Raw genomic sequence first — 27,620 nt, forward strand, 5'->3', positions numbered from 1 at the left:
CAAAAGTAATTTTAGAAAAAATGGATGAAATTGAGAATAAGAGAGGTGTTTTTGAAAGAAAATTTAAAAATAAGAGGTAAAATCATAAAAAAAAAGTTTGACCACGTCAGATGGCATAGTCAGCAGCCACAGCAAACTAGAGCACGCTGCGTGGTAAACACGCTGATATCGGCACCACATGGGAGGCCACATGGATGATCTGCGTGCTTGGCGATCCAAAGGTCCAGATCACATCTCGTGCGAACGGACAACCCAAATGCATTTCGTTTACAGGCGTGATCGCATGGATGGAGTTGATTACGATGGATAGTGCAGATTCGTCTACGTAATTAGCCTAAATGAAAAATCATCGAACGGGTTTCTTCTCTCCACGTCGACTCAAACGAACGGCTTGGATCGAATAAAGAGGAGTATTTAAACTCCTATTCATAGGGAATCAAAACTCTAGCCGATAAAAGGGTGACCAGAGAAGAAGAAGAAGGGCAGCCGGGGAAAGAAGCAGACGTCGGAGAAAGAGGCCGACCACCGTCACCGCCGCACCGGAGTCACCACCGACGCCAAAATAGGTATTTTTTCCCATTTCCGCTCGAAAATCAATCCCGAGCCTTCCTATACTTTTATCCGAGGCAAATGATCGATGGATAAGCCAAAAACCTGGGGCAAAGCTCGGCTGAGCTACCGCGGCCAAAACCTGAAACCTTCTCCGAGGACCCCTTTTTCGTTTTCTGTTTCATGCAATTTTTTGATCGCCGTATTCACCGTCTTTTTATGGTGCAAGTTAGCCGAAGAGGAACCCCAGCCATGAAGGAGAACCAGCAAAGCCGCCGCACCTAGAGACCCCCCCGCCGGTAGGTTTTGATGCCTTTTTTGGCCTACCGAGGCTTCCTAACCCATTTTTTTTGCAGGTTTACGCATAAAAACGACTAAAATCAGCTTAAACTTGTCAAAATCGGTCAGGGTGAGGCGAACCACCGTCGTACCGGAACCCTAAGATTTATTGAAAAAAGTTTTAAAATACTTATTTTGGCTTTTTGGTGTATTTTGGATACTTAATGAGTTTTTTAAATTTCACAGAAAAAATTCAAAAAATCTGGGGATCGTTAGGATACGCAGTAGATAATACGAAGTTTCAAACACTGATCTGGGGTGAGAATCCTTCACATTTTTTCCTATTACAGTAAATTAAAGCTTAATAATTGATAATACTGTATTTTATAAAAATTAAAAAACTCTAAGAATAATTACAGATCACTAATGGAGCCGAAACTGATTAGTTCTAATTTGTCCTAGTTTACTATTTATTTTTTCTGTACTGCTTAAAATACATATTATTATATTGTGTGTATTAAATTGTTAGTCTCAATTGCTTCTCAGTTATTTGGTTTACCTCACTGCATATCCTCCATTTGTTGGTTGTTTTTACAATAAATGTCTCAATTATGTTTCTTGATGTACGTATTGCTTATTGCATGACTTACTATTGATTTGTAAATATTAGATATTGGTATGTAACTAGTAATCGGTTCATGGTGTGAATCTATGTAAGTAAGGCGTACTAGATATCCTGGAAAAGGGTGGACGGACCCGGTATATAGGGAGCCATAATGTGGACACCACCTCAGTCGGACGAGACTAAGAAGTCCTATATCAGAAGGGTTTGAGAGATATAGTTCACCCTCATGTTGGATAAGGTATTGAGGTGATGGTGTGTTTGGCGCCCATTACCGGACGGGTTATGGGGACGACCAGATCAATTGACAGAATCTGGATATTGGGTTCATGAGTAGGGGAATATCCCTATAGACCCCCAAAGGTTCCAGTAAGTAGGAAAAAAAAAATTATTGTTATTGCCCACTTGTATATGAAATCATAATGTTATATGAGTTATTGTCTTCATAGATTAATTTTGAAAAATTTGTAATGATGAGTATGGATAAACGGTTTGATATTAAATGAATTTACTTAAATTAAAGGCTCAATTAGTTGTTTTATGATTTTTACCAACATTCGATTTTCGTAAAAGTAATTAGTGTGATATTATTACTAAGCTAGTATAACTCACCATCTTATTAACTATTTCAAATCAAGAAGACCAAGATCTAGATCATGATCAGTAGGAGGGTTATGAGTAAATTTCTTCTCGAACCCAATCAAGTGTTAATGCAGGTCAACCCCCTATGACATTTATTTATTAATTTTAGTTATTTATTTAGTTTCTTTTTATGAACTGCTAAAAAAGGGACATTCCTGTAATCTATTGGGCACTCTAATTTATAGTGTAAGGAATATAAACTATAACATTATTATTTACTTTCGCACTTAAAGTATGAAATCGTTTTTTTTAAGTTCCGAAACTTTACAGATAAAGGTCCAAAAATATAACTGGCTAACTATAAATGTTTTAGCCTCGAGATTAATAAAAGAAAACAAGAGCTAAATGGAAATATAAAAATCATGTGGTTAATAATCAATGTCTTTGCTTTGGAATTGATAGAAGTTGCCTTTCATTGAATTATTGATAATTAGATACATGAACACTATTTTGAAGAACAATGACTAGTTCGGTTTTATATTCCATAATTTCAAGCAGCTTTGCAAATGACGACTCGTTTTCTCTCCATTTATACCAAAAATCAAAATGTGCATGAACAAGAAATCAATTAAGTTTTAATTTTTATTATTGTTTAACTATTAGAATAAAATTTATAAGTATTATAGTCATATTTATAATTTCACTAATTCATCTTTACTTCTTAAAATACCTAGTAATTTTAAAGAATATGGACTACTTCACTTTTATGTTGTATAGCTTGGAGCAGGTTTGCACACAACGATGCACCTTCTTAATATCTGTAACAAAAATAAAATGAATATATGAGAAAAAAAAAAGTTTGAAACTTTTAATTAGTATTATTTATTTTTAATTCTTATTAAAATATTAGAATAATTTATAAATTCTCCAATTCATCTGTGCTTCTAAAAGTATCTAATAATATTTTTAAAAAGTAAATGAATTGATTGTATACTAGATCCTATGTCGCTGCACTTGAACTTTGAGCAAGTATAAGTACACTTGCAAAGATTATTTGGGATAGATTTTCCATGTTTGCATTTTCCGATACAGAGCGTTGCACACCAAAGAGGTCGAGTAACATGACGTTTAGGGTAACATTCTCCGAAGCATTCGTCCAATGCCCGATGATGAGCCGACAACCATTTTTCTTCTTCCCCTTTTGCTGATAACATAAACACGGTCACTTTCTTCATCATCTTTTTCTTCTTTTCTTTTCTTTTCATTTTTCATTTATTTTTTTTTATTCTCCCATGCAATACTCAACATCCAAATAAATAAAAATGACAACAAAGGTGATGATATAATAATAATAATATAATAACAAAAATAATATAATTTTGTAACTATGGATATTTTGAATGTTCCAATTATTAACGATGATTATTATTATTATTTATTTGTTTATTTTAGCATTATCATATTTTCTTGAACAAGCAAATTTTAGGGTATGAAAAATTAAAACTTAATTCTTTTTATATATATATAATTTTTTTTTTAATTGTTTTAGTTAGAACTATAATAGATTAGTTTTTTCAGCCCATAGACTCTAGGACTGAGAATTATAAATTAAACTGTAACTAGTATGTTCTGATAGAAATAAATTAAATAAATAAATAGAGTCAGAACAAAATTCTATTTATATCTGCTAATTATATATATAAATAATTTTTTTTAATCCGATCAAAATAAAGTTTTAAAAATAAAAATAAAAAAATCGATTCTTTCCTGAATCTAAGCGATCTTTTCATAGGTGATTAAATCGGGGGAATCGAATTGATTATAAAAACGTGAGTTTATATAATCGATTGATTAGCGAACAAGGAAAAATGTTCATAAAAATCTCTCAATTCATTGAAATAGATCATGGTGGTACTACCAGCTGGGTTGGTAGTTATGATGGTGGGGTTCAGTGCTCATTACAAATATGACTTCATTCAGCCCACTTGCATTAAGCTTTTTAAAAGAATGGCTGAAAATCAAAGTTGTTTCCAACAGAATGATTAGACAATTTTAATTAGACTTTAATTAAGAGATTCTAAATCATGATTAATTAGCAAGCAAGCAAGGGAAAATTATCCACAACACAAGTCTCCATCAATGCAACCTTCTTCTACTCCTAATCTCAATGAAAGCTTGCTTGTGACTTCCGAATCAGAGACAAAAAATTCAACAATAATACAAGAACGAGCATGTCAAGAAACCAGTGATGGTTTTTACTACAGAAGCAGGGGCAAAAAGGGGATTTCACCCATAGATTAGGGTTGGCATTGACTAAACCCTAGCAGTTACCATTAGACCTGCGGCTGTCGCCGCAACCAAAACGGCCGCGCAATGTCCGCCTCCAACGCCATTCAGCTTCATTGCATATAGCCCATAATAGACTAGACTTCTACGAATGTAATCATTGAATAAAAATCAGAATTTCAACTCAAATGTCTTTCGTTTCTTCTGTTCTCTCTCTTCTTCCTCTCTTTCCTTTCTCAGTTCAGAAACTATGTCCAAGGCTTCTGAATTAGAAACCAGGATTTTACCACATAATGTAATTAAACAGGAAGATAATACAGGAGAATCCAAGAAAACCATTCTTGCATTTTGACTTGTTAAATGTTGTAACCACAGGCTCAGTTCATCGCTTTTAAGCGAGACCTCTTAATACTTGGGAGATATTTATGGCTCAAATATATACCACGCTTTCTCCAGTAACACTAATGAGACATTCAGTGTAACAAATCCTTCTCTAAGAATATGCAAATTTGCCTCTAACAATGTGCAGGGTCCAAACAAAATGCAGCGGAACTTTATTTATTTATTTTGAGATGATCAATAGGAAGGTAACCTATGCGTTAAGTTAACTATGAACTGGATCTATAAATCAAGGTTCTAATTACTTATTGAAGCAGCAAGGAATTTAATCAATAAACCAAGACCTGCAAGATAAGGAATCCACATGAGAAATAATACAAAGGAACAGAAAACCATTAAAGATTCCACGTAAAATTCAATAGTCATTTGGGTCTAACAGGCCTGAACAAAAAACTTTCACAAAACACAATGGCAAGAAAAGATAAGTAAAACAGATGAGTCGGGGCTTGCATGCAGCCACTTCTAACTCATTCCATCAAAATTATAGAGCAAAAGCAACTTACTTTTTATATCTATGTTCTGACCATATAAAAGAACTCTAGGCTATCGCCACCCACATCTCAATGATACTGTGAAAAAATCAACACGAAATTAACCAACTGAATGAGATGCAATTATCCATGGCAGCAAACGTATCCGCATGCACACCTACTACATGCAGATGATCTCGGTATTAACTTTGCAGAAGTTTATCAGTTTCGGACATGGAAGCCAGAGAAAAGCTACCGAAGCCCCTTAGGAGGTAAATGGCATAGCCATTAGAAAGAGATCTTCTTGGTAACTAGATACAGTTGAGCTTTTGGAGGAATTATTGCAATTATCTTCAGGTTCCTCCTCAACAAAAATCTCATCAGCATGGCAGTGAAAACTGCAAAAAGCTTTCTCATCCCTACATACACCCAAAAGGCCCAAGAGGCTTAGTGATAATAACTAGATTCAACCAACAGAAATTTGAGATGAGAGAAAAATAATTAGGAGAGACCTGTATGTATAAACATCTCCTCTGTTTTCCAGCTTCTTCTTGCATGAATAACAAAACCTTAAAAGCATATCAGGTGCAGAAGAGGTTGAATCCCACAGGGGTTTAGCCATTTCAGGTGATCCAATCTCTTGCTCTTCCTTTTTGTCAAAATTGACCAACTCATTGGTGTGACATTCCAAAATACAGTCACCAAAAATATGAGTGGTTTTAGCATTCGGACCATGAGAAATTATACAAGTATAATCCTCTGAAAGCTCTATCCCACGTGCCGAGAGAGAGCCCACATATCCAGTGCCAGAGACAATAGCAACTGGAAGTGAACTCGGTTGAATAGCCAAAGAATTGTCAAACTGTGACCCTCCGCCAATTACCAGAGGGGAACTTGTTATAGCAGTTCTAGCTGAACACAACTTTTTGTAGCTTGAATGGGGTCTTTTGGTTGAGGTGTTCAGAGAAGAGGAAAGCCTGACAGAATCCACTAAACTAGATGCATTCACATCAAATGGTTCAGGTTTACGTATTTCCTCATTTTCAAAGGAAAGATTTACATCACCCAATTTGGGGCTCGGACACTGGGACTTGGAAGGTGAAGAAATCATATAATTCCTTCTCAAATAATTGGAGTTCACAGAAGAATCAAGCGAGTCTTCATAAAACCTTGAGTAGTTAGAATTCTTGGTCTTCACCTGGGGTGCAAATATAATATTTTTTCTCTTAAGTAAATCAGCATCATTTTCATTCGTTCCGGTTTCATCAACAAGTAAATTCACAATGCAAAGCCCCACCTTGCTACAATCCCACTTCTTTTGACGACCATTTTGGGATGATACTGTTGAAGATCTAGTACTAAATGGGTTGCTTAGATTTGTGAAAACTCTGAAATCCAGAGGAGAAGTGGGGCTCCTAGCTGAATCAGATTCTGAAGATGCTTTGGATTCCACAAGAAAACCAGGAATGCCAAAAAGTGAGCTAGTTATATGTTTAAGACCAAGTTTTTCATACTTATTATTGGACCCCGAAGCAGAATCAGCCATCAAGTTAACATCCACACACCTTTCCAGCAGATCTCTGTCTCCTTAGCATTATCTGAAAAGCATCAGTCTTCCAGCAAGAAAACCAGCAATAACTGGCACTAAATCCAAATAACCAATAAAAGTCAATAACTAAAACAAGGAAAGTCTATCATGCCTTCATCTCAAAGCAAACCAGAATATGTTGATGATATCTAAATGTTAGGTCCAGTAAAACCAAAACTTGATGTTAATTTACTGATCAGTTAAAGAATGCATCTCTGAGACCTCCTAATGGTGAAAACTGCTGAAGGTATGATCCCAGATAAGGCATCATAGTTTGACCGACTGAAACCAAAATCTAAGGGACAATTGTTATGAGTAAGACGGAAAAGAATGACCAAAGAACAAGGTGCAATATAAGGTCATTATGAAGAATATTCAACGAGTGATTTAGCATACCCAATGCCAATCTTGAAGTATGCAAGACGAGGGAAATGGAAGTCTATTTTGTATAGATTGATACGAAACAAGATGGACCACCAGAGTGGAAAGAAAGCAACAAGGAATCATTGCCCTTAATTATAAAACATCCTTCCGCCCCATGGAAGCTCACGTGAATAAAGAGGTTTTGGAAGGTTCGGAGCTACATGACAGATAAGTACTACATCCAATTTTCTTTATCAGAAAAAAAAAGGAAGATGTTGGATTACCTTCCGAAGTGCTAAAAAAAAGTAAAAGTAAGTCGTATTGCAGGAGAAGGAAGAAATTTTTTTTCAATAAAATCTAGACTTAAAAAATTTCAGAATTAGTACTCCCAGTAGCAGGGTGACTAACAAAGGAACCAAGAGGAGGAACTTTGTTCAATCATAATGGCAAACTACAAAATCTAACCGGATTCATTTATGACAGACTAATAAACGGTATCGTCAATCAAGGATTGAAGAAAAAAATTGCCAAAATTAGATTTCAGTAAAGACAAGTTCAATTAGCTTCTAACAGCAACAAAAAACCTACACATTTATTCAACACAAAAAATCCAAATTAGAAGTAAGATCAAACACAATCATCTAAAAAGAAGCACATAAAACATTATATTTTCCCAGAAAGAAGAGGGGAAAAAACCCAAAGAATGATTTTGCAATCCAATACATTCAAGAATGCAACAAATGGATCAGCGATAGCGATGGCATACAAGAAAAGAAATTTTGAGAAAAGAAACCTGGTTTTCTCCTCTGAAAACTTGGCAGGTCCGACATAAAAAGAGAACCCAAATGCAGAAAACTTCTTATATCATCTGCTTTATCTTACTGTTTCTTTCATTTTGCTTCCACTGCATGCATCAAAATCAGATACAGGCGTCTGATACACTCTTCTTCCCCTCTCTCTTTCCTTCTTTCCCTCTCTCTCTCTCTCTCTCTCTCTCTCTCTCTCTCTCACTCACTCACTCACTCATTTGATTAAGAAAGCAATACGTATTTGTTCAGCTACAGTACACGCCGGACCGTATATTCCTGGTTTAAGAGTAAAAGACAGAGAGCTTTTCTTACGTGTATCCAACTCATACTGAAAGCGGATGTAATTGCAGCAACGTGGCAAGGGGTCATTCGTTAACATAGTCAAAAGTCAAATCCTCCAAACAATTTATTTTTCCATCAATTTTATTTTGGTCCTAAAATAATTATTGAAACAGAAAAGTAAAAATGGCATTGTGCTTTTTTTTTTTGCAAGATAATAATTAGCACCAAATATTTAAAATATATTAATTTAAAAAAATTACTAAAGATTCATATGAGATTTTTAGGTCAAATTATAACAATGCTGTAAATTCCGTTGGATTATGTTTGGAATAAATTTAATATTTGTGTAGATTTCATCTATAAATTTATTTTTTATTTTAATTAAATATTAACTTCTTATAGAATTAGGATAATATTTTATGATCGTTAGATTCTTTTAATTAATTAAAAATCTCAGTCTAACTTAAATTAATTAAAAAAATAATAATTTTTTTCTTACAGAATTTATAGTATAATTGCATAGTGTGTAGTAGATTAGCACTTTCTGAGTTTTAGATTAACACTTTCTGAGTTCAAATGGAATCAAAAGGTGGTTTGGTTCCCCTTGTGGTTATTTTGCTCAACTTCTTTCTTTAATGTAAATTGTCCCAAGCATATCACTATGCAATTTTTTCTTTGGGCTGAAATTTTTAGTTCCAGTAAGTGCAATAATTGGCATTTATACAACCATAGAGTTTCTTCCTCATGGAAACACAACTTGCTGAAAGATTATCCTTTGGTCACTCTTTTTTTTTTTTAGCTGAAATGTATAATTCGATTGATTAAGTTAAATAATTGGCATTTACACAATCATACAATAGTGTTGTGAAAATTTGTTAGCTAAGAAGGCTTCCAAGGACAGTAAAGAAAGCTCAAAAAATGAGGAAAGGAAAATGAACACAAGATACGAGTTTATTATCTCACTCCGAACTAGAACTAGCCTTCCTTCTCCTACCACTTCTCTTAGCAGCAACAGTTTGATTGCCTTTAGTCTCGGCTTTTGATGTTTCCTGGTCATTCACATCAACTTTTGATGAATTTACTTGACTCCTTATTCGTAAGATCTCGCCTTTTGCAGATGCCAATTCCTCCTCGAGTTTCATTGCTCTCTTCTCAAAACTCTCCCTTTCCTTGCCAAGCCTCATGACAAGGTTATGGGCATCTTCCAGGTTCTCCTTGGCCTCTTTGGACGTGCTCTTTTGCTCTGTAAGGGACTTGTAAAGCACTTCTTTTTCATCTTCAAGTCTAGAGATACGAGAGTTTGCATTCTCTAGTTCTCTAGAAAGAGTGAATGCATTTCTGTTCATCTCGTCAAGGGATTTTGTAGCCTCTTCCAAGTCAGTTTCAAGCGATTTTCGTGCTTCCTTGTCCTTCAACATCTGCTTTTCCAAAGCTTGCAGTTCTTTGCTCAAGGCAGAAACAATGTGCCTCTCTTCTTTTAAATCATTAACTGTGGTTTCTACTTTCTTGTGTACATCCATCAATTCCTGTTGAAGGCTATTATGATTTTCCATCACCACAGCCAGCTCATGAGTTGAAAATTGAAGCTCATCTTTAGTTTTTTTCAGAAGCTCATTTGCTGTTGTGAGCTCACTGGCTAGCATGTCATTATTTTGTTTTGCCTCATCAAGGCTCCTTCGCAATAGTTCCTTAGCTTCGACAAACTCAGCCTGGATCTGAGAAATCTTGGACTCGAGCTCCACACACAAATTTCTTGATTGGTTTAGTTGCTTTGCTAGGTCTGAAGCCTCATTTTTTGATTTCCCAAGAGCTTCCTGGGTAACCTGGATTTCCTGTTTTAAAATTTTCACATTGGTCAGTTCTGTATGAAGCATTCCGTCCAATTTTTCCCTTTCTTGGGTCAAATCAGCAATTGTTATATGACTTTCATCCAGTTCCTTCGCCACATGGTTGACTTTTTCCTTCAGCTGGCAAATTTCACTGTCTCTTTCCCCCAAAACATTAGCGTGCAAAGTTGCCTGTTTTTCAGAAGATAACTTCAGATGATTGTATTCCTTCAGAGTATCATCCAATTTCTTTTTGTAGCCATCTGCCTCAATCTTCATAGAAGCTATGCTTGCATTTAATTCATCAACCATGGAGTTCTTTGATTCTAGTTCATGTTGAAGTTTTAGGTTTTCGTTTTTTACTTCAACAAGTTCCAACTTTACTTTTCCCAGTTCATCCTTAGTTTGATTGTAGCCAGAGGTCAAGTTCTTCAACTCCAAATCCTTCTCAGCGAGAGAAGAACTCAGATTTCGGACATTATCTTCCTTCTCCTTCAGCTCTAAACTGAGCAGATTAATCCTCTCTTGCAAGACTTCAATTGAATCAACCTTTTCCTTTAGCGTTTCTTCAAGTACCTTTCTATCTTCCCCAGCTTTTAAGAGTTGGCTTTGAAGACTTTCAAGTTGGACTTTAAGCTCCTCACATGCTCTTTTTTCATTTTTTAGCTCCTGCCCTAGACCTGTTATTGTACTGTTAGCTGAACTTAACTGGTTCATCAGAGATAGATGCTCTTCTTTTGCCTTTTTGAGTTGCTTGGTTCGTTCTTCCTGTTCATTCAGGAGCCTTGAATTGAAATTCTTCTCCATTGAAACAAAGGCAGCCTCTTTCTCTTTCAACTTAATCTTCATCTGTGCATCCCAAACAATGCATGCTTGGATTATAAAAGAGCCATGTTCCCATTAATTCGTTCTGGACGATGAGAATCATATAGAAAACAAGCAAGGGAAAACTCCATAAAATTTATTCTCAATTAGAAACATGGTCTGAGAATCTGACATTATTGCAAAAGCACTTGAACATCCACCATGATGCAGAGACGGTATAGCCTTGTTTGGTTATAAAATCTCTTAAGTTGTCACTATCTAAATTCTTACCCAAAAATGTGTGTAGTTGTAAAAAATGAAACCATTATTTGGAAAAGGACTGTTAAAATATAGTATGAGTTTGAAGATAACAAAACCGTGTTTTCCAAATCATATGATATTTCATTATCACTCTTCAAATCATGTTTTACATTCAACAACTAGATACGTTGTGTGTACAAACACATAAGAAGTTTGAGAATCAAGACAAGCAGTCTTCTATAACTAAACAGTGCCTAAAATCTTTACAGGAAATTCCTCCACAGAGAAATCTTTTGTATTAGAGTTTCTCCTTCAATGTTCAACAAAAATTCAAAGCCATCCAGATATGCCAACTTCACAAAATGCTTCAATAAAATAGTGGCTTACAGATTCTATGATTTCATCAGTAGCCTTCTTTTCCTTCTGGGCCAATACATAGAGAGCACCGAGTGAACCAGTACCAAATATCCCCAGTACATTCAGGAGAGACAGAAAAGGGTTTCGAGGTGAATCTCCTTTCTCTGAAATGAAATGCACAAATGAATAAGACCTTTATAACCCAGAAACTTTAACATAAACCTATAGCATGAGAAAGTGATGAAAACAACAGCAAGATCCAGAAACCACAAAAACAAACCGTCTGATACTAACAAGTTCAACAATCTCAATAACAGTGCCTAGGAATAACATTTGAGATCCCAATTAAAAATTACGTTAAAGGGACTACCCCATATAGAAACCCCTTCTCTTTTCGCTGTTGAGGACAAAGAAATTAATATAGATCAATCAGTAAAAGGAAAACGAGAAAATATTTATGTGGAAAGTTATCTTCTTTTCCTGATAACACATATATCCTACCCAAGAGATAATTAAAGAATAAATAACAAAAACAAATTGCAATCAACAAAGTTAGAGGAACCCAGAAAAAAATAATTTTAATTAAAAAAGAAAAAGCTAAGGAAATAAAGATACAAATAATAGCAGAAGAACACCTACATTGTAGTGACCAAAAAAGAGAACAAGGCTAAGAACTCATTGCTTTTGTTGCCTTTTTCATTTTGGGGTTCAAGCCCATATGTCAGTACAAGACAAAATTTGAACACCCATTTCGCTGAATGAAATGAGGAATAGAATTCTGAAGAAAAAAACATAATGGAGAAGAAAGTAATCTACCAGTTCATGGAAACCAATCAACAAATCTTGAAATGAAGACAACAATGAACTCGCCTGTAGGCAAATCTTCAAGAGCTCTGGCTCTCATCTGGAACAAAGGAAGAACCGAAATACCCACAAACAGAACCGCTCTTCTCTTCGAGAAAATGGAGTCTTCTTGACGAAGGGTAGCCATTGGTGCTCTGCTTCTCTTCCGAACCGCTGTACTTCTTGCACAAATGAAACCAGACTGTGAAGAAGAAGAAGAAGAAGAAGAAGAAGAAGAAGAAGAAGAAGAAGAGACTATATGAGAATGATAAAGGGGAGAATGGGAAAGCCAACAGCTTCCCGTCACAAAACCCATTCCGCTTTTTTGTTACTTCAATCTTTCTCTTGAAAATTTCTGGGTTGATTGTAAGGGGGAAAAGCAACCAAAAAGAGAGGAGCTTCACCTCCTCTCTATCTCCGCATTCAGTTTTTGTGTGCGAGTTTCATTGACAATTGGTTAAAAGCCTGAGAGTACCTCCATATTTACAGGAATGCCACTCTCATTTACAGATAAGATTTAGGGGGTGTATCCTTTGCCAATGAGTCCCACTACATCTTATAATTAATAATTTATAGACAATTATAAATTTAAAATAAGTAGAGAAAAATTGTAAATTTAGTAATATACTTGTTGTTTATGCTGTCTCTTGGACATATGTAAATACTTATTTGAAAAATCTTACTTATCAGATCTCATTGTAGAACATATAATTTTTTTTGACTGTTGCTTAGTATTAGTAATAAATATGAAATTAATTAACTTTTTATTAATCGTAATGTTATTTTGTATTTATTATTGAGTATATTATGTTTTAAATATTATCTTAAAATTATATTTTGTTTGGACTAACATGTAAAAAAATTTCAATTAAGTTTTAATATTTATTTAAATATTTTTAAATCTTTAAAAAATAAATTAAGTGAGACAAAATTATTCATATCATACATCTGATAGCAAAACCTGAAGGCGAAAACATAATAATATTTTTTTTTTAAAAAATATAATTCCTTGATTTTGGTGGGACAAATTTATTACAAGTTATGTTATAAATTGAAAAATTCAAATAAACAAGACACCCTTTTTTTTTTTTAATTTTTTATTTATACTATTTATTATTTATCTACAAATTTAACTTTATTATCTTATACCTAAAAAATGATTTCACAGTATTTGGGATTTTAGTGTTAATAATTCAAGATATTGTCACACGAATGTGAAGATTAGGCATAATAGTTAAACTTAATATACTATTATTTTTGTGTGAATAATTATTAATATAAATAATTTAATATTTTTGTTAAAAATAATTAACAAAAATAAATTGTATTACTTTTAAGTAGTAATATATACTTCAATTATATATATATATAGGTATATAAAATATTTTTCTATTTATGAAAAGTTAAAAACTAACCTTAGAGACTACCAAGAATATTTTAATAATCATACATTATATTATAAATTGTTTACTAGTCACCAAACATTTAATAGAATACATTTATTTTATTTAGTCTTATTTATGCCAAGAGTATTGTTGTATTTTATTTTGTCATCCACGATTTTAATATAATTTTGTCAAAGTAATTAAAGTTGGAAAACAAAATTAAAGTCAGATTTTACCATTATTACGTAATATGTCAGTGTCCGACTTGCTGTACCTTCTGTATTTCTAAAATGATTTCTAAACAAACACATAAAGTCACAAATGTTTTAGGTCAAAGTTAAAATCAAAATTTGCTATTAATAGACATAAACACATAAGTTAATTTTTGAAAAATGGCTTCAAGTGTGAGTATTTTTGTTCCAAAATTACTCTTAATTGACTAAAAAATTACATATCCTCAATTCTTTAGTTTGTCCAACCATTGTCACTATTGACCATTGCCTACTGCTCCTTGGTCATCCTTTGTCGTAGCTACTCATCCTTAGCTATCAGAAAGTTACTAAGAGCCACCCTCTACCCTTAGTTAACCGTCAACTATTATCCTTCATCGCCAGTCGATCATCCTTCACTACTAATTGATTGCTCCTAGTTCCCACTCGTTAATCATCCTCTGCATACTCTTCATCGACTGCCAGTTATTGTTTGTTGGTTGCAACCCGTCACTCATCACCCACCAACCACCTTCTACTAGTTGTTAATTGTCATTCGCCCTCCATCCTACATCGATCATCTATTTAACCCTTTTTGACCATCGTTCGCCGCTTGTCGATCCCCTTCATCTGTCACTTGTCATTTGCTACCATCATTGTTCACCACCCATTGGTTGCCGCCTATAGGTTGCCCCAGTCTCCCTCTAGTTTCCTTCCCGTATTATTCATCGCCTGTCATGTACTACTGCCTCATGTAAGTAGTCGTTACCATCATTAAAAATTTAAATATTTATTATATAAATAAATAAACTTAACATCCTCTTTTATGTATTGATAGAAGTTAGAGCATATGATTTTAAGACTGTACCTTCAGTAATTGCTTCATTAGACTTGATCCATGTTTATTTTACAGATATCATATAGTTAGTACTGGATTATTTTTGGGAGATTAGTTTATATGTAAGTCTATTTAAAGAAATATTTTTTAATTCTATAATTAAATGAAAATTCAAGTTTTTTTCACCTAGAAAAACTCCAACATAATTGTCGATAAAAAATTAAGGACAGGGAACCATGAAGGAGTTTTCATGTGCTGATAATTTTATATCACACATATATATATAATGCATACAACATTGAGATCTTCTCCAAAAGTACAGTGTAATTATGTGCCAGATTTAGTTTGGTCTTTCCCATGTGCTGGCATCATGTATTATACACAATGTAATGCTAGTATATACACAGAATAATAAAACCATATATGAATTCTCTGTTTTTATTGTTTGTTGTTAAGTGGTTTATCTTTACTGGTTGTATAGATTTGTATTTATGTCTCCAAGAATTATATATTTTGATGATCATATATTGAAATTATACATGTTAATGATCATACATTCAAACAATCATTTTATGTTCTTTCCTCTCTCCTCCAACTTTTCTCTCCCAACTTACCATTTCTTTGATTTTGCATATTGTGGTTCTCCTTCTATTTTCTTTCCTCAAATCTAAAATTTTAGGGTAGAAATTAATTATTTAGAAGTTCCCGAGCCAACAAATTTCTCTTTTTTCACTATAATGTCATTTTATTGCTAGAGAAATTTAGCTTCTAGCCTGTAGCTTAAGATCACCAAGTACCATTTTCCCTATATCGACTAATCATTTCATTATTTCTCTTTTTAACTCCAGGCATTCAATCAAATTATATGCATGGTGATATAATTGAATTTTATAAAGATTTTTCTATTATATTTGAGTTGATTTTGATTGATTTTTGTCGCATATATTATTGAATTATTCTTAGTATTTATCAGGAATGATATTGGAACTTGAAAGCAAATTGGGTTGGACTGGATCAAGATTTGGGCGAAAAAGGGTTGAAACATGAAGATATGGGAGACATGGCCATAACACACGACCATGTGTTAAGAAACTAATGTTTATGCCTTTGAGGAGTGAGACACGACCATCTAATTGAAGACACGACTGTGTGCCTTATACTAGGCAAAGACACGAACAGAAGTGTACGACCGTGTGTTATTAGCAAAATGTTTCAACTTTTTTTTTGGTGAAAGAGACATAGTTGTGTGCTTGGGAGACATGACCATGTCATGTCTACAAGTTAAAAATTAACATGATTCTAAGGAAGACACAACCGTATGTCAATTCAACACAGTCGTGGGATGTGCTATACCATATATGGACTCTGTAATTAATTAGGTTTTGAACTACTTAAATGGAGGGGGGAGGGGGAGAAAAGAAGAAAAAAGGGCTGTAGAGAGCAATAATCTTTCCTCTAGGGTATATTTTATGTTTTCTTTAGATTTGATTCTTGCATTTTTATTTAGGAAGAGTACTATACTCTTTTGTTGGGATCTTTGATGAAACTTTAAGGGATACTTTGTTAGTTCACTATTTAATCTATGAAAGTTTTTTTTTAATTCTTATGTGTTATCTGGTAACTTAATGCATATATTGATTGATCACCTATTTATTGATTTGTAGTAAATGATCGATTAAAAGATTGATTATTCATTAAAATATCAAGTTAACATTGTAGATTGAATGTGAGTAGAGATACTTGGCATGATCTATGTATTTAATGATTGAATATTAATGCATCAATTTATACTAATCCATAGAGATATGTGTATTATTATGAATTAGGTAGGGTAATTGATCTTAAGAAAGAAATTACTACATGATTGAATGAAATTAGGTGAAAGTTTCTTGTTATAGATTGAATTAAGAAAATTAATAGTTGAACTTAGGATGGATTATGAGATCTTAATAGTTATTATATCTCGATTGTTAATCAATTTTAATTCAATTAGTTTCTTAGTTAAGCATTAGCTTATATTCATTCTTTTAATCGTTAGCCAAATAATATTAATAAGTTGAGATTCTAGTATTTGTTATCTTAGTCTTCTGGGATGATATCTGAATTCACAGTTATAGTACGTGTTCGAACTAGTGCACTTGCTAGGTGAGTTCGTATCATAACAAGTTTTTGCCGTCGTTGCTGGAGACTAACACTAGCAATATTAAAATAGGCTGGTTATTATTAATTTGGTATTTTTTACTTTATTTGTTTTGTTTAACTATTCGCAGTTGATTCTGTAATGCATGACCAGAAGCAACGAAGCTCTATTGATTTTTGATCTAGAAATTGAGAGAACTTGCCGTAGATTGAGAGCATACACATAGAGTAGACAACTCCCTTCTCGTGTCAGAAATTTGTTGAGAAGGGGAAAAACAAAAATGGCTAACGAACAAAGGGAGCAAAGAGAATGCACAATGATGGATTATGCTACTCCATCTCTTACTAGAATCGAACCAAGTGTCATAAGGTCGGCTGTAGCAGCTAACAACTTTGAGATTAAGCCCGCCATCATCCAGATGATTCAGCAGAGTGTACAATTTTCTTGATTCCCAGCTGAAGATTCTAATGAGCATATTACTAACTTTCTGGAGATTTAATAAACTTTCAAGCACAATGGAGTGAGTAATGATGCAATTGAGTTAAGGCTATTTCCTTTTTCATTGAAGGATAGAGCTAAACCTTGGTAGAATTTGTTACTGGCTGGTTCTATCACTAATTGGGAGGACATGACTCAACATTTTATAGCCAAATACTTTCCACCTTCAAAGACAGCTAGGTTGAGAAATGACATCACCACCTTTGCACAAATAGATGGAGAATCATTATATGAGTCTTGTGACTGCTAGAGGAATTTGCTAAGAAGATTTTCTCACCATGGTCTACTTATGTGGTTTCAGGCACAGACATTCTATAATGGTTTCACCACCAATATCAAGACCATGATTAATGCAGTAGCTGGAGGAACATTGAATAACAAGAAATCTGAGGCAACCTACAAGTTGATTGAGGAGATGGCGAACAATAGTTACCAATGGGAGAAGGAGAGATCTACATCAAGAAAAAATGCGAACTTGCATAATGTTGACAACTATACAGCTTTATTTGCACAAATTGAGGTCTTAACTAAGAAATAACATAAGTATGGCGACAACACAAGCAGTGCAAGTTCAAACTTCTATAATACTACAAATGGGTCCTTATGCTAATACTTACAATCTTGGATGGAGGAATCATCCTAATTTTTTATGGGACAACCAAGATAATCAAAGACAAACTGCTCCACCAACTCAGCCACCTAATGAACGAAGGCTAAACATGGAGGATATTCTCACCAAATTCATGATAGCAGTAGACACTAGGTTACAAGGTAATAAAGCCTCCATCAAGAGGCTAGAGAATCGGGCAATTAACAAAGTTTATTTTTGACCGTGCCAAAGAAACTTTGTCAAGCAATACAGAGACTAACCCGAAAAAGCATGTGAATGCTATAACATTGAGGATGGAAAACAATTAGTGGAAGTAGAACTAAGAAAATGAACACAAGCATATGAGAGCAACCCAAACAAGGAGAAAGATGAAAAAAAGGGAAAGAGGTCAAGAGAACGAGTTGCTCAATCGAGGAGGAGAACTCTCCAAGATTCCATATTCGAGGAGATTAAAGCAACAACAAAAGGATAAACAATTTAGTAAATTTTTGGATATTTTTAAACAATTGCATATTAACAAAATTCCGGTTAGCATAATAGAAAATTTGCTATTTAAGGTTGATAAGTTTATATTTTTAGTAGACCTTGTGTCTTAGATATGAAATTGGACTTTGAGATACCAATTATCCTAGGAAGACCATTTCTAGCAACTATTAGAGCTTTAATTGATGTTCATGATAGTAAATTAACTCTTAGGGTATTTGACGAGGAAAGTACGTATTATATATATGAATATATGAAATATGCACATACTTCACATGATACTTGTTTCATGATTGATACACTAGATCCAGTTGTACAAGGTATTTTTTAGGAAAATTATTTTAAAGATGCATTGGAACAAGGTATCATAGATGGACAAATAAGTGACATGAAGAATTAAGAAGTCAATGAGCAAATAGTTTTGCTAGAAGCGAGACCTCAGTTTAATGCACCAAATAACTTCAGACTTGAGGAGATTCGTAACTCTAGTGAAGAGAAAGACAAGCCATCAATTAAGGAACCACCAGACAAGTTAAAATTAAGGTGGTCGAGACCATTCCCAATTACTCAGATATGACAAAGTGGAGCAATTGAAGTGGCTCACTCAGAAAGGTACTTTTAAAATTAATGGTCAACGATCAAAGCCATACAATACAGGAGATGAGCTCATGACCATTACTATCCATCTTGTCAACTCTTAAAGATAGTTATTACGTCAAGTTAGGGACATAAAATGAGCACTGACTGGGAGGCAGCCCATATATATATATATTTTTTCAAACTTTAGGAATTAGGAAGTACTGGTAGCTAGTCGGTTTAAATTCGCTTAGGATAGGAAATATAGAGTTTCAAAACATGCAATAATTAGCACATGACTGTGTACCTAAATATACACCCGTGTCATATTGCATTGAGCAGAGAAAATGGGTGTGGCTTATGCCACAACTACTTTTGAAACCCACTACACCTTCAACACGGTTGTGTGTCAAGAGCACACGCTCGTGCTTCTCCTACACAACAAGAAATGACCATGGCTTAAGTCGTAATCATTTATGTAATGTCTGAATCAAAGACACAATCGTGTTTGACACATGGTTGTGTCATATTGAGAAAAAGGAGGCATGTTACGAAGTTAATTTAATGCAACAGGGCCATTTGGGAGACGATCATGTCATGCATATTTAAGAAACAAATAAAATATAGGCTTTTTTATACTCTTGTTTAAACCCCCCTTCTTCTTCTTCCTTATTTCCATTGTTCCCCCTCTCTAACTTCAATCTCTCTCTAAATTTTCTTCACTTTATCACACTGAAAATCTCTCTTTTTCAAAGCTCACTCAATTTCCTTATACTTTATTTGAGGAATTCACATCATAAGGTAAGCTTTTTCCCCTTTCTCATGTTTATTATTTTATTCTAGGTTTAATTTTCAATTTTGAATTCTCATGGATTTTGGGTAATTTTGGTGTGAATTGTTGGTTGAATTTATATGGTATTTGTTTAGGTATATGATTTATGTTTGATTTTATCCTAATTATGCCACTTATTTTAAATATGGTGTTCTAAATTGTATAATTGCTCTTGAACCCGAATTGGGTATTGTTGTACATAATGTATGCCTTTGCTTGATGTTTTTCACCATTGTTAATTATATTGAAATTATGGAACTAATTGATAAAGTTAGATTAATTCAGTTAGGTGATTTAGGAATTGTTCTTATATGCAAAGTACCTAATATTAGTCTAATTTTTATTTGTTTTAAGAAACAATAATATGATTACTATGGGTTTGCTTTGTAGTTCTCATTGTTCTATTGTACTTCACTTTGAACAATTTAGCATAATGTCTACTTACAGAAAACAATCGAAGACATCCGCCCAAAGGAGTATTACTACACCACCTGAGGTGGTGATTGATCAAATGCTTACATTCAACAATGAGGAACATCAAGAAAGATTTCAATACATTAAAGGAGCGCAAAATCGAAGCCCAGAGGTTTTTAGCAAACTTCACCAAGGCTGTCGTGGATGTTACTCCATCAAAGTTTCAGGAAGTTTAGTTTCTTTTACTTTCATTGTCTATTATTTTTATGTTTTATGAACTATGAGGAGATAGTCACATTTAAATGAGGGGGAGGGGTTTTAATCTTTATGTTTGCTATTATCCTCTCAATCTTAATGAAGTTTCATGGTCTAATCTTGATGTGTCCTTTTGTGTCATGACTACCTATGATGATAATTATGGCATCAAATCTATATGTACTGTGACAAGATTGTTTGTGAAAATAGTTTAACAATGGAAGTATTTGACCTTATTTAATTTATGCAAGTTTTAAGAGTTTAGTATCTTTTACATCATTTGAGTCGTTAAATCGGTTCTTTTGTCTAGACTGAATAGTTCTATACATAAGAAATCGTATTTTAGTATAGAACTAAATATATATATGTATGCAAAATGAAATAATAATAATAGTAATAGTAATAGTAATAATAATAAGCACCAAAATAAAATACTCTGCTGATCATGTGAGAATGAAAGTACCGTATATTAAGTGATCAAGAGTAGAGGTAGTAGCCATTCGAAAGTTTGACTAACTGAGTAACTGGGTGCTGGCATCATAAATGTTTGCATTCACGTATAAAGGTTGACTGGCATTCTAAAAAAGCCAAAAAGGTATTAAATAAATAAATAAATACTGTATAATAATAAGCACCAAAATAAAATACTTCACTGATAACGTGGGAATGATAATACCATATAGTAAGTGATTAAGAGTAGAACTAGTAGCCATTTGAAAGTGTGACTAACTGAGTAACTGAGTGCAGACCTTACAAATGTTTGCATTTGCTTAAAAAGTTGACTGAGGTTCCAAACAAGCCAAAAAAGTACTAAATAAATAAATATATAAATAAAAATAAAGTTGCATGTATATATATTCTTTTGCCAATTGAGCTTGATTGTGTTTTGGGTTATAAAACCTGGATATTGTAAATGATTGAATGGCTCATAGAATGTTTTGGATACTTAATTTCTAAGAATAAGATGGGATTGAATGGAGTTTATATTCTAAAGTTGCTGAATTATTTTTCATAAATGATTGTGCCTTTGTACAAATTATTTTATGTTATCCTAGGGATTAATATTCTTAATGAGGAGGATTTAATTAATGGTTTTGTTGTTGAATGGATTCAAGATTGCTTGAGGACAAACAACAACTCAAGTGTGGGGGAGTTGATATAATTGAATTTTATAAACTTTTTTCTATTTTATTTGAGTTGATTTTAATTGATTTTTGCCGCAGATATTGTTGAATTGTTCTTGGCACTTTTCAAGAATGATTTTGGGACTTTGAAGCAAATTAAGCTGGACTAGAGCAAGATTTCAGTGAAAAGGTTTGAAACATGAAGATATGGGAGACATGGCTATAAGACACGACTATGTGTTAAGAAGGTAGCGTTTATGCTTTTGAGAAGGAGTGAGACATGACCATGTGATTGAAGACACAACTGTGTTCCTTATATTGGGCTAAGACACGGCGAGAAGTGCAGGGCCGTGTGTTATTAGCAAAATGCTTATGCTTCTTTTAGTGAAAAAGACACGGCCGTGCTGTGTCTACAAGCTGGAAATTGACGTGATTTCAAGGAATACATGACTGTGTTAATTCAGCACGGCCATGGATTGTGCCAGACTAGATTTGGACTCTGTAATTAATTAGGTTTTGAACTATTTAAATAGGGAATTATCTAAAAATTTAGGGGGGAGAAGAAAAAATGATTGCAAAGAGCAAAAGCCTTTCCTCTGGGGTTTATTTTATGTTTTCTTTAGATTTGATTATTGCCTTTTTGTTTAAGATGAGTAACTAAACTCTTTTGTTGGGATCTTTAATAAAACCCTAAGGGATACTTTTTATTTTATTATTTAATCTATGAAAGTTCTTTTTTTCAAATTCTTATGTGTTATCTTGTGGCTTAATGCATAAATAGATTGATCATCTATTTATTGATTCGTAATGAATAATCAAATTGAGATTGATTATTCATTAGAATATCAAGTTAGTACTATAGATTGAATATGAGTAGAGATACTTGGGATGATCTATGTATTTGATTATTGAATGTTAATGCACCGATTCATACTAATCCATAGAGAAATGTGTGTTATTATGAAGTATATAGGATAATTGATATTGAGAAAGAGATTACTACATGATTGAATGAAATTGGATGAAAGTTCCTTATTATAGATTGAACTGAGAAAATTTACAGTTGAACTTAGGGTGGATTATGAGATCTTAATAGTTATTATATCTCAATTGTTAATCAGTTTTAATTCATTGGTTTCTTAGTTAAGCATGAATCTATATTCATTCTCTTAATCGTTAGCCAAATAATATTAATTAATTGAGATTCTAGTATTTTTTATATTAGTGTTCGTGGGACGATATCTGAATTTGCCGTTATAGTACGTGTTCAAATTAGTTCACTTGTTAGGTGAGTTCACATCACAACACATGGTGAATTTTAGCAGGAATCATCATATTCCTGAAAAAGGCTTGTTGAAGAATGATTCAAACTTACAGTTAAGTGTCTTTTATTTATTCAATTTAGTTAAGTAAGTGGTGGTTAATTTTTTCCTATTTGTTAGGCATGTATCTCTTAGTTGGATATGACATAGTAGTAGGATTTATGGCCTGATTTTTAGCGTACGCAATTTCTTTGTAAGCCAATAAATAGGGACTCTCGCTTGCTGTCAAATAAAAAAATTTGCTTATATATTTTTTAAACTCTTTTGTGATTTGTTAAATTTTTGCTGGTCTATTCTTATTTTCAAATAAAACTGGTGTTAGAGCTCACGAGGTTCACTGCTCATTAGGTGTTCGATAAAGGTTATGTGAGAGAGCTTCCATGGCAAAAAATGGGAGTAGTATGAATGTTACTTAGCCCCTCATTCTCATCTTCAAAGGAGACTTTTATGAGTTATGAAGCATCAAGATGATGACTTTTGTTCAAGTCTCAAGACCTTTGGGACCTTATGGAGAATGGATATGCTGATTCAGATAAAGAGAATCGATGGATGGAAGATAAGAAGAAGGAGTCAAAGGCATTGTTCTTCATCTAATAAGTTGTTCATGACATAATTTTTTCAAGGATTTCAACTGGAACTATAATAAAGGAAGCATGAGAGATATTAAAAAAGGAATTTTGAAGGCTCAACAAAGGTAATTATTGTTAAACTTCAATCTCCATGCCATAAATACGTGCACTCATAAATTTTAGCCAATCACCTGAATTTTTTTGGAGGAGTATCATCATCGGATGAAATTTTACTGCCGGACTTTAAGGGGTAGGGCTTAATAGAGTTGAAAAAGGTGAGCTGGAAGTAGTAAAGGAGTTGGTTACTGTTCATTAGTTGGTAGAGCTTCATGTTCAAGTGGAACTTCAAACTGAATACCATTTGATTTCTTTTCCCAATTCCAACTTGCATCTTCATTAAACACAACATTCTTACTAATAATTACCCCACTACTCAAAGGGTTATGCTTTAGATTAAGAGAAATAACCAACAAACATACATTTCATAGACTTTTCATCAAGTTTATTGTGATTCTATGAATCTATCAAGGAATAGGCAATACAACCATAGATTTTTAAGTGGCTTACCCAATGTCTTCTACCACTCTAAGTTTCATATGGTGTTTAGTTGAGAACAACCCTTGTAGGAGATAAATTTAACAGATAGACAGCAACAACAATACTTTTAGGCCAAAATTTATTACGCATCCCTTTTGCTTTCATCAAGCTTCTTGCCATTTCAAAAACCATTTGGTTCTTACATTTAGCCACTCTATCTTGCTCCGGTGTATGTGGTGCTATCAATTCTCTGTGCAAGCCTTGTTATTCACAAAATTGATTGAATTCATCACGTAGAAATTCCCATCCTCTATCAGTGTGTAATGCCTTTATGCTTCTTCCACTTATCAACGAACACTTTGAACTTCTTAAAGATCTCAAATGTTTCAGATTTGATTAGGGAAAGTAGACCCAACTCATGTGATTGTAATTATCTGTAAACAACAAAAAATATCAATTTCCACCCAACGATTGTTTTCATAGGGCCGCACAAATCAGAATGTACAAGTTCAAGACACTCATATAACATTATAGTCTTTTCTATAGGAAATGACTTTTTATATTGTTTCCCATAAATGCACCCCTCACACAAATCTAAGGACTCAATTTTAGGCAACCCAAGCACTATTTTCTTTTGAATCAATAATTATAGACCTTTTACATTCAAATGGCCATAACGTAAATGCCATAATTTAGACTCTTTATTTTCTTTGACAACAAGAGGATGGTTTTCAACATTAGACACCTCAAGTGGGAAAAGCTTATTAGGTGCCATCTGAACATCAGCAATAATTTGATTAGATTTTTTTTTTATCTCCAATCACACAAGACACATCATCAAACATGATAGAATATCCACTAGCCATAAGCTGCCTAACACTCAATAGATTTTGTGTTGAGGTAGGAATAAAATAGACATTGTGAATGAACTTTGGGTTGCAGTGACTATTGCTTAATGCTATTATATCTTTACCCTCAACTTACATTTGCTGATCATCACCAAGTCTTACTTTCATCTTGCATGACTCATCAAGTTCCTTGAATAGAAATTTAATCCCGGTTATATTATTGGAACAACCGCTGTCCGGAAACCAGATGTCACTTGAAGCTTTGTTGCCATCTTAATAGGTAATGAATAACTTAATATCCTTTTCATCTTCAGCATAATTTGCTTGTTTTTCCCTTTTCCAGCAATCTGCCTTAAGATGTCCATACAGCCTTTAATAATAACACTGAACATTGCTTTTGTAATTTTTTTGCTTTCCAGTCATTTCTCTTTTTTCATCTTGTCTAGCAATTCTTCCTCTGCCTCGATTACCTCATCCTCGATAACCTCTTCTACCAAGTCCTCTGCTTGTTGCCTTCCTTAAATCATCTTGTTGTTTGGAAGCATTCTCCATCACTTGAAAAGCCTTCTCTTAAGTCATTTCATTCACCACATTTAGTCTTGCCTCATGGGATTACAAAGAACCCATCATCTCATCAAATAAGTAAGTAGCCAAGTCCTTAAGCTCTTCAATGGCTGCAACAACATGATCAAACCTTGGAGTCAAACTCCTTAACACTTTCGCAACAATATTTTGATTAGAAACTTCTTCCCCATAAGATCTCATTTGATTAAAAACTGCCACAAATCTTGATAGAAATTATTGCACCAATTCCTTAGTTTTCATTTGGAATGTCCCAAAGACACGACGGAGAGATTGAAGTTTTATCGTGATTATGTTTGAAGAGCCTTGGTACACTGTTTGCAAAGTTGTCCATGCCTCTTTGGCTGTATTTACTACTACAATTTTAGAAAAATGAATTCATGCACCACTTGCTGGATGGAAAAATAATGCTTTGGAATCTCTTTTTCAATTTTCTCTTAACTTGACTTCTTCATCTGGATCAGGATACCCATTCTCAACCAAGTCTCACAAATCTTGAGACTTGAATAATGTCTTCTTTTTGATGCTCCAAAGTTTGTAGCTTTCACCATAGAAGACATGAATTGCTGGTTGAGAAATGCTCACGACATTGCCATTTGTCACCATGAGATGTACGCCCAGTTACGACTGTACCTTGCTCTGATACCATAATTGTTGGAGGAGGGAAGTTATGAACACTAGTGGTCTATTAATAATGCTGTAAATATCTAAAACAACTGAAAAAGCCAAGAAACAATTTTTAGACTAATTTTTTCAAATAGGTAGAGAGCACAAAAGAGTGCTGGAACTTCAAGGTAAAATATTTTTTCCATGAACCAGAGCATGCCTATAAATAGGCTTATAAAGCTAGAAACTGAAATAGAAAATCATGACACAATTGAGATCGCGCAACAACCATAATCTAGAAATTTAAGGAATAATAAAAATAAACTAAGACTTGGTCAAATAATAGTAAAACTGAAACAAATCAATTTGAATCAATTTACTTAACAAACTTTACCCTTGAACAAAAATTTGAAATAGATTCAACATCCTTCATTTGCAAAACTTTAAATTCACCTTATAAAGTTTAGAGTCGCACCTTTTTCATTTTGTCTACTCCTTGGAGCGAATTCTTTAAAATCTTCTAAGTTTGCTTTGTGTTGGTAGCATCGACCACTTTTTAAAAACATATATTCATCCAAACCTTGATGCATGAGAGCAAGGGTTTGTTGATCTTTCTTCCTTGTTTTTGCCAAAACATCCTTCTCATTTTGAGTCAAGAATGCTTCATTTTTGGGTGGAATAAAACTTTTGTATGTAATATCTCACACATCTTGTAAGCTAAGTATGACTTTCATACGAAGACACCAACTTTCATAGTTTTTTTTTTTTTTTTTTTTTTTAAGACAAGAAAATTGGAAGTAGAATAGATTATTGCTAGTTATCTCTCTAAAATTTTAAAATCTAGAAATAAGGAACCAGACTCTAATACCACATTGTTGAAATTTTTTGAAGAGATTGATTAGCTCAATATAGTACTTTATTGCAAATGGGAGGAAGACATAAGAAAGATTAATAGAAAGACTCAAGTTCTCATTTGTGGTTGTTGCTAAAAACCTTCAAGTACATAGGTATATATAAGCACTAATATAAATTTTAAAATTTCAAATATATGAATGATAAGTAACTCTAATTTATGAACCATAACCATGTAAGAAAATTTTAAAAACTCGTATTGAAGTTTAATTCATGAACCATAACTACTTATAATAACAAAAAATTACATATTTATATTCTTAACTCTATATAAGATTAAAAGTCCTCAAATTATTATTTTAAATTTCTTAAATAAGTCTTCTTAATTTGTAAATTATTATTTCTAACATGTACATGTATGTGTATACGTAACCTAGGCAGAAAACTCAAGTGACATTGGATTGCACCCACTCCAAATCAAATACACCAAGTATCTACAATCAAAATTAATAATTATTCTAAAAAATAATATACATATATACTTATAAAAATTTATTTATAATTAATTTTATTATCAAAAGCCAGCCAAGTCTTCCCCAAGATGGTATATGAGTTGCACC

At 33.4% G+C, this 27,620-nt stretch overlaps 2 protein-coding genes across 7 annotated transcripts; both read right to left on the minus strand.

Moving 5' to 3' along the window:
- Window positions 1-4,196: 4,196 nt before the first annotated feature.
- LOC110812397 (FCS-Like Zinc finger 10) lies at window positions 4,197-8,186 on the minus strand. Of its 6 annotated transcripts, none has more exons than XR_015819406.1 (4): window positions 7,932-8,186; window positions 5,700-6,774; window positions 5,221-5,606; window positions 4,197-4,463 (listed from the first exon to the last, which is right to left on the minus strand). XR_015819406.1 is itself a non-coding variant. In XM_022039171.2 (3 exons), exons 1-3 carry the CDS (start codon window positions 7,966-7,968, stop codon window positions 5,453-5,455), a joined length of 1,266 nt encoding a protein of 421 aa, XP_021894863.1. In that variant the 5' UTR covers window positions 7,969-8,186; the 3' UTR covers window positions 5,030-5,452. The 6 variants fall into 6 exon arrangements, 4 of the variants coding, with proteins under 4 accessions (XP_021894863.1, XP_021894884.1, XP_021894877.1 ...); XR_015819405.1 differs by lacking the exon at window positions 4,197-4,463 and adding an exon at window positions 4,641-5,001; XM_022039171.2 differs by lacking the exon at window positions 4,197-4,463 and having other exon boundaries at window positions 5,030-5,606.
- Window positions 8,187-9,050: 864 nt separating this feature from the next.
- Window positions 9,051-12,761, minus strand: MFP1 (MAR binding filament-like protein 1). The gene is made up of 3 exons (XM_022039151.2): window positions 12,348-12,761; window positions 11,508-11,641; window positions 9,051-10,904 (listed from the first exon to the last, which is right to left on the minus strand). Exons 1-3 carry the CDS (start codon window positions 12,634-12,636, stop codon window positions 9,189-9,191), a joined length of 2,139 nt encoding a protein of 712 aa, XP_021894843.1. The 5' UTR covers window positions 12,637-12,761; the 3' UTR covers window positions 9,051-9,188.
- Window positions 12,762-27,620: the final 14,859 nt, after the last annotated feature.

This window comes from Carica papaya, chromosome 5 (genome assembly GCF_054855325.1).
Source record: "Carica papaya isolate Zhongbai chromosome 5, ASM5485532v1, whole genome shotgun sequence".
Classification (NCBI taxonomy): domain Eukaryota; kingdom Viridiplantae; phylum Streptophyta; class Magnoliopsida; order Brassicales; family Caricaceae; genus Carica; species Carica papaya.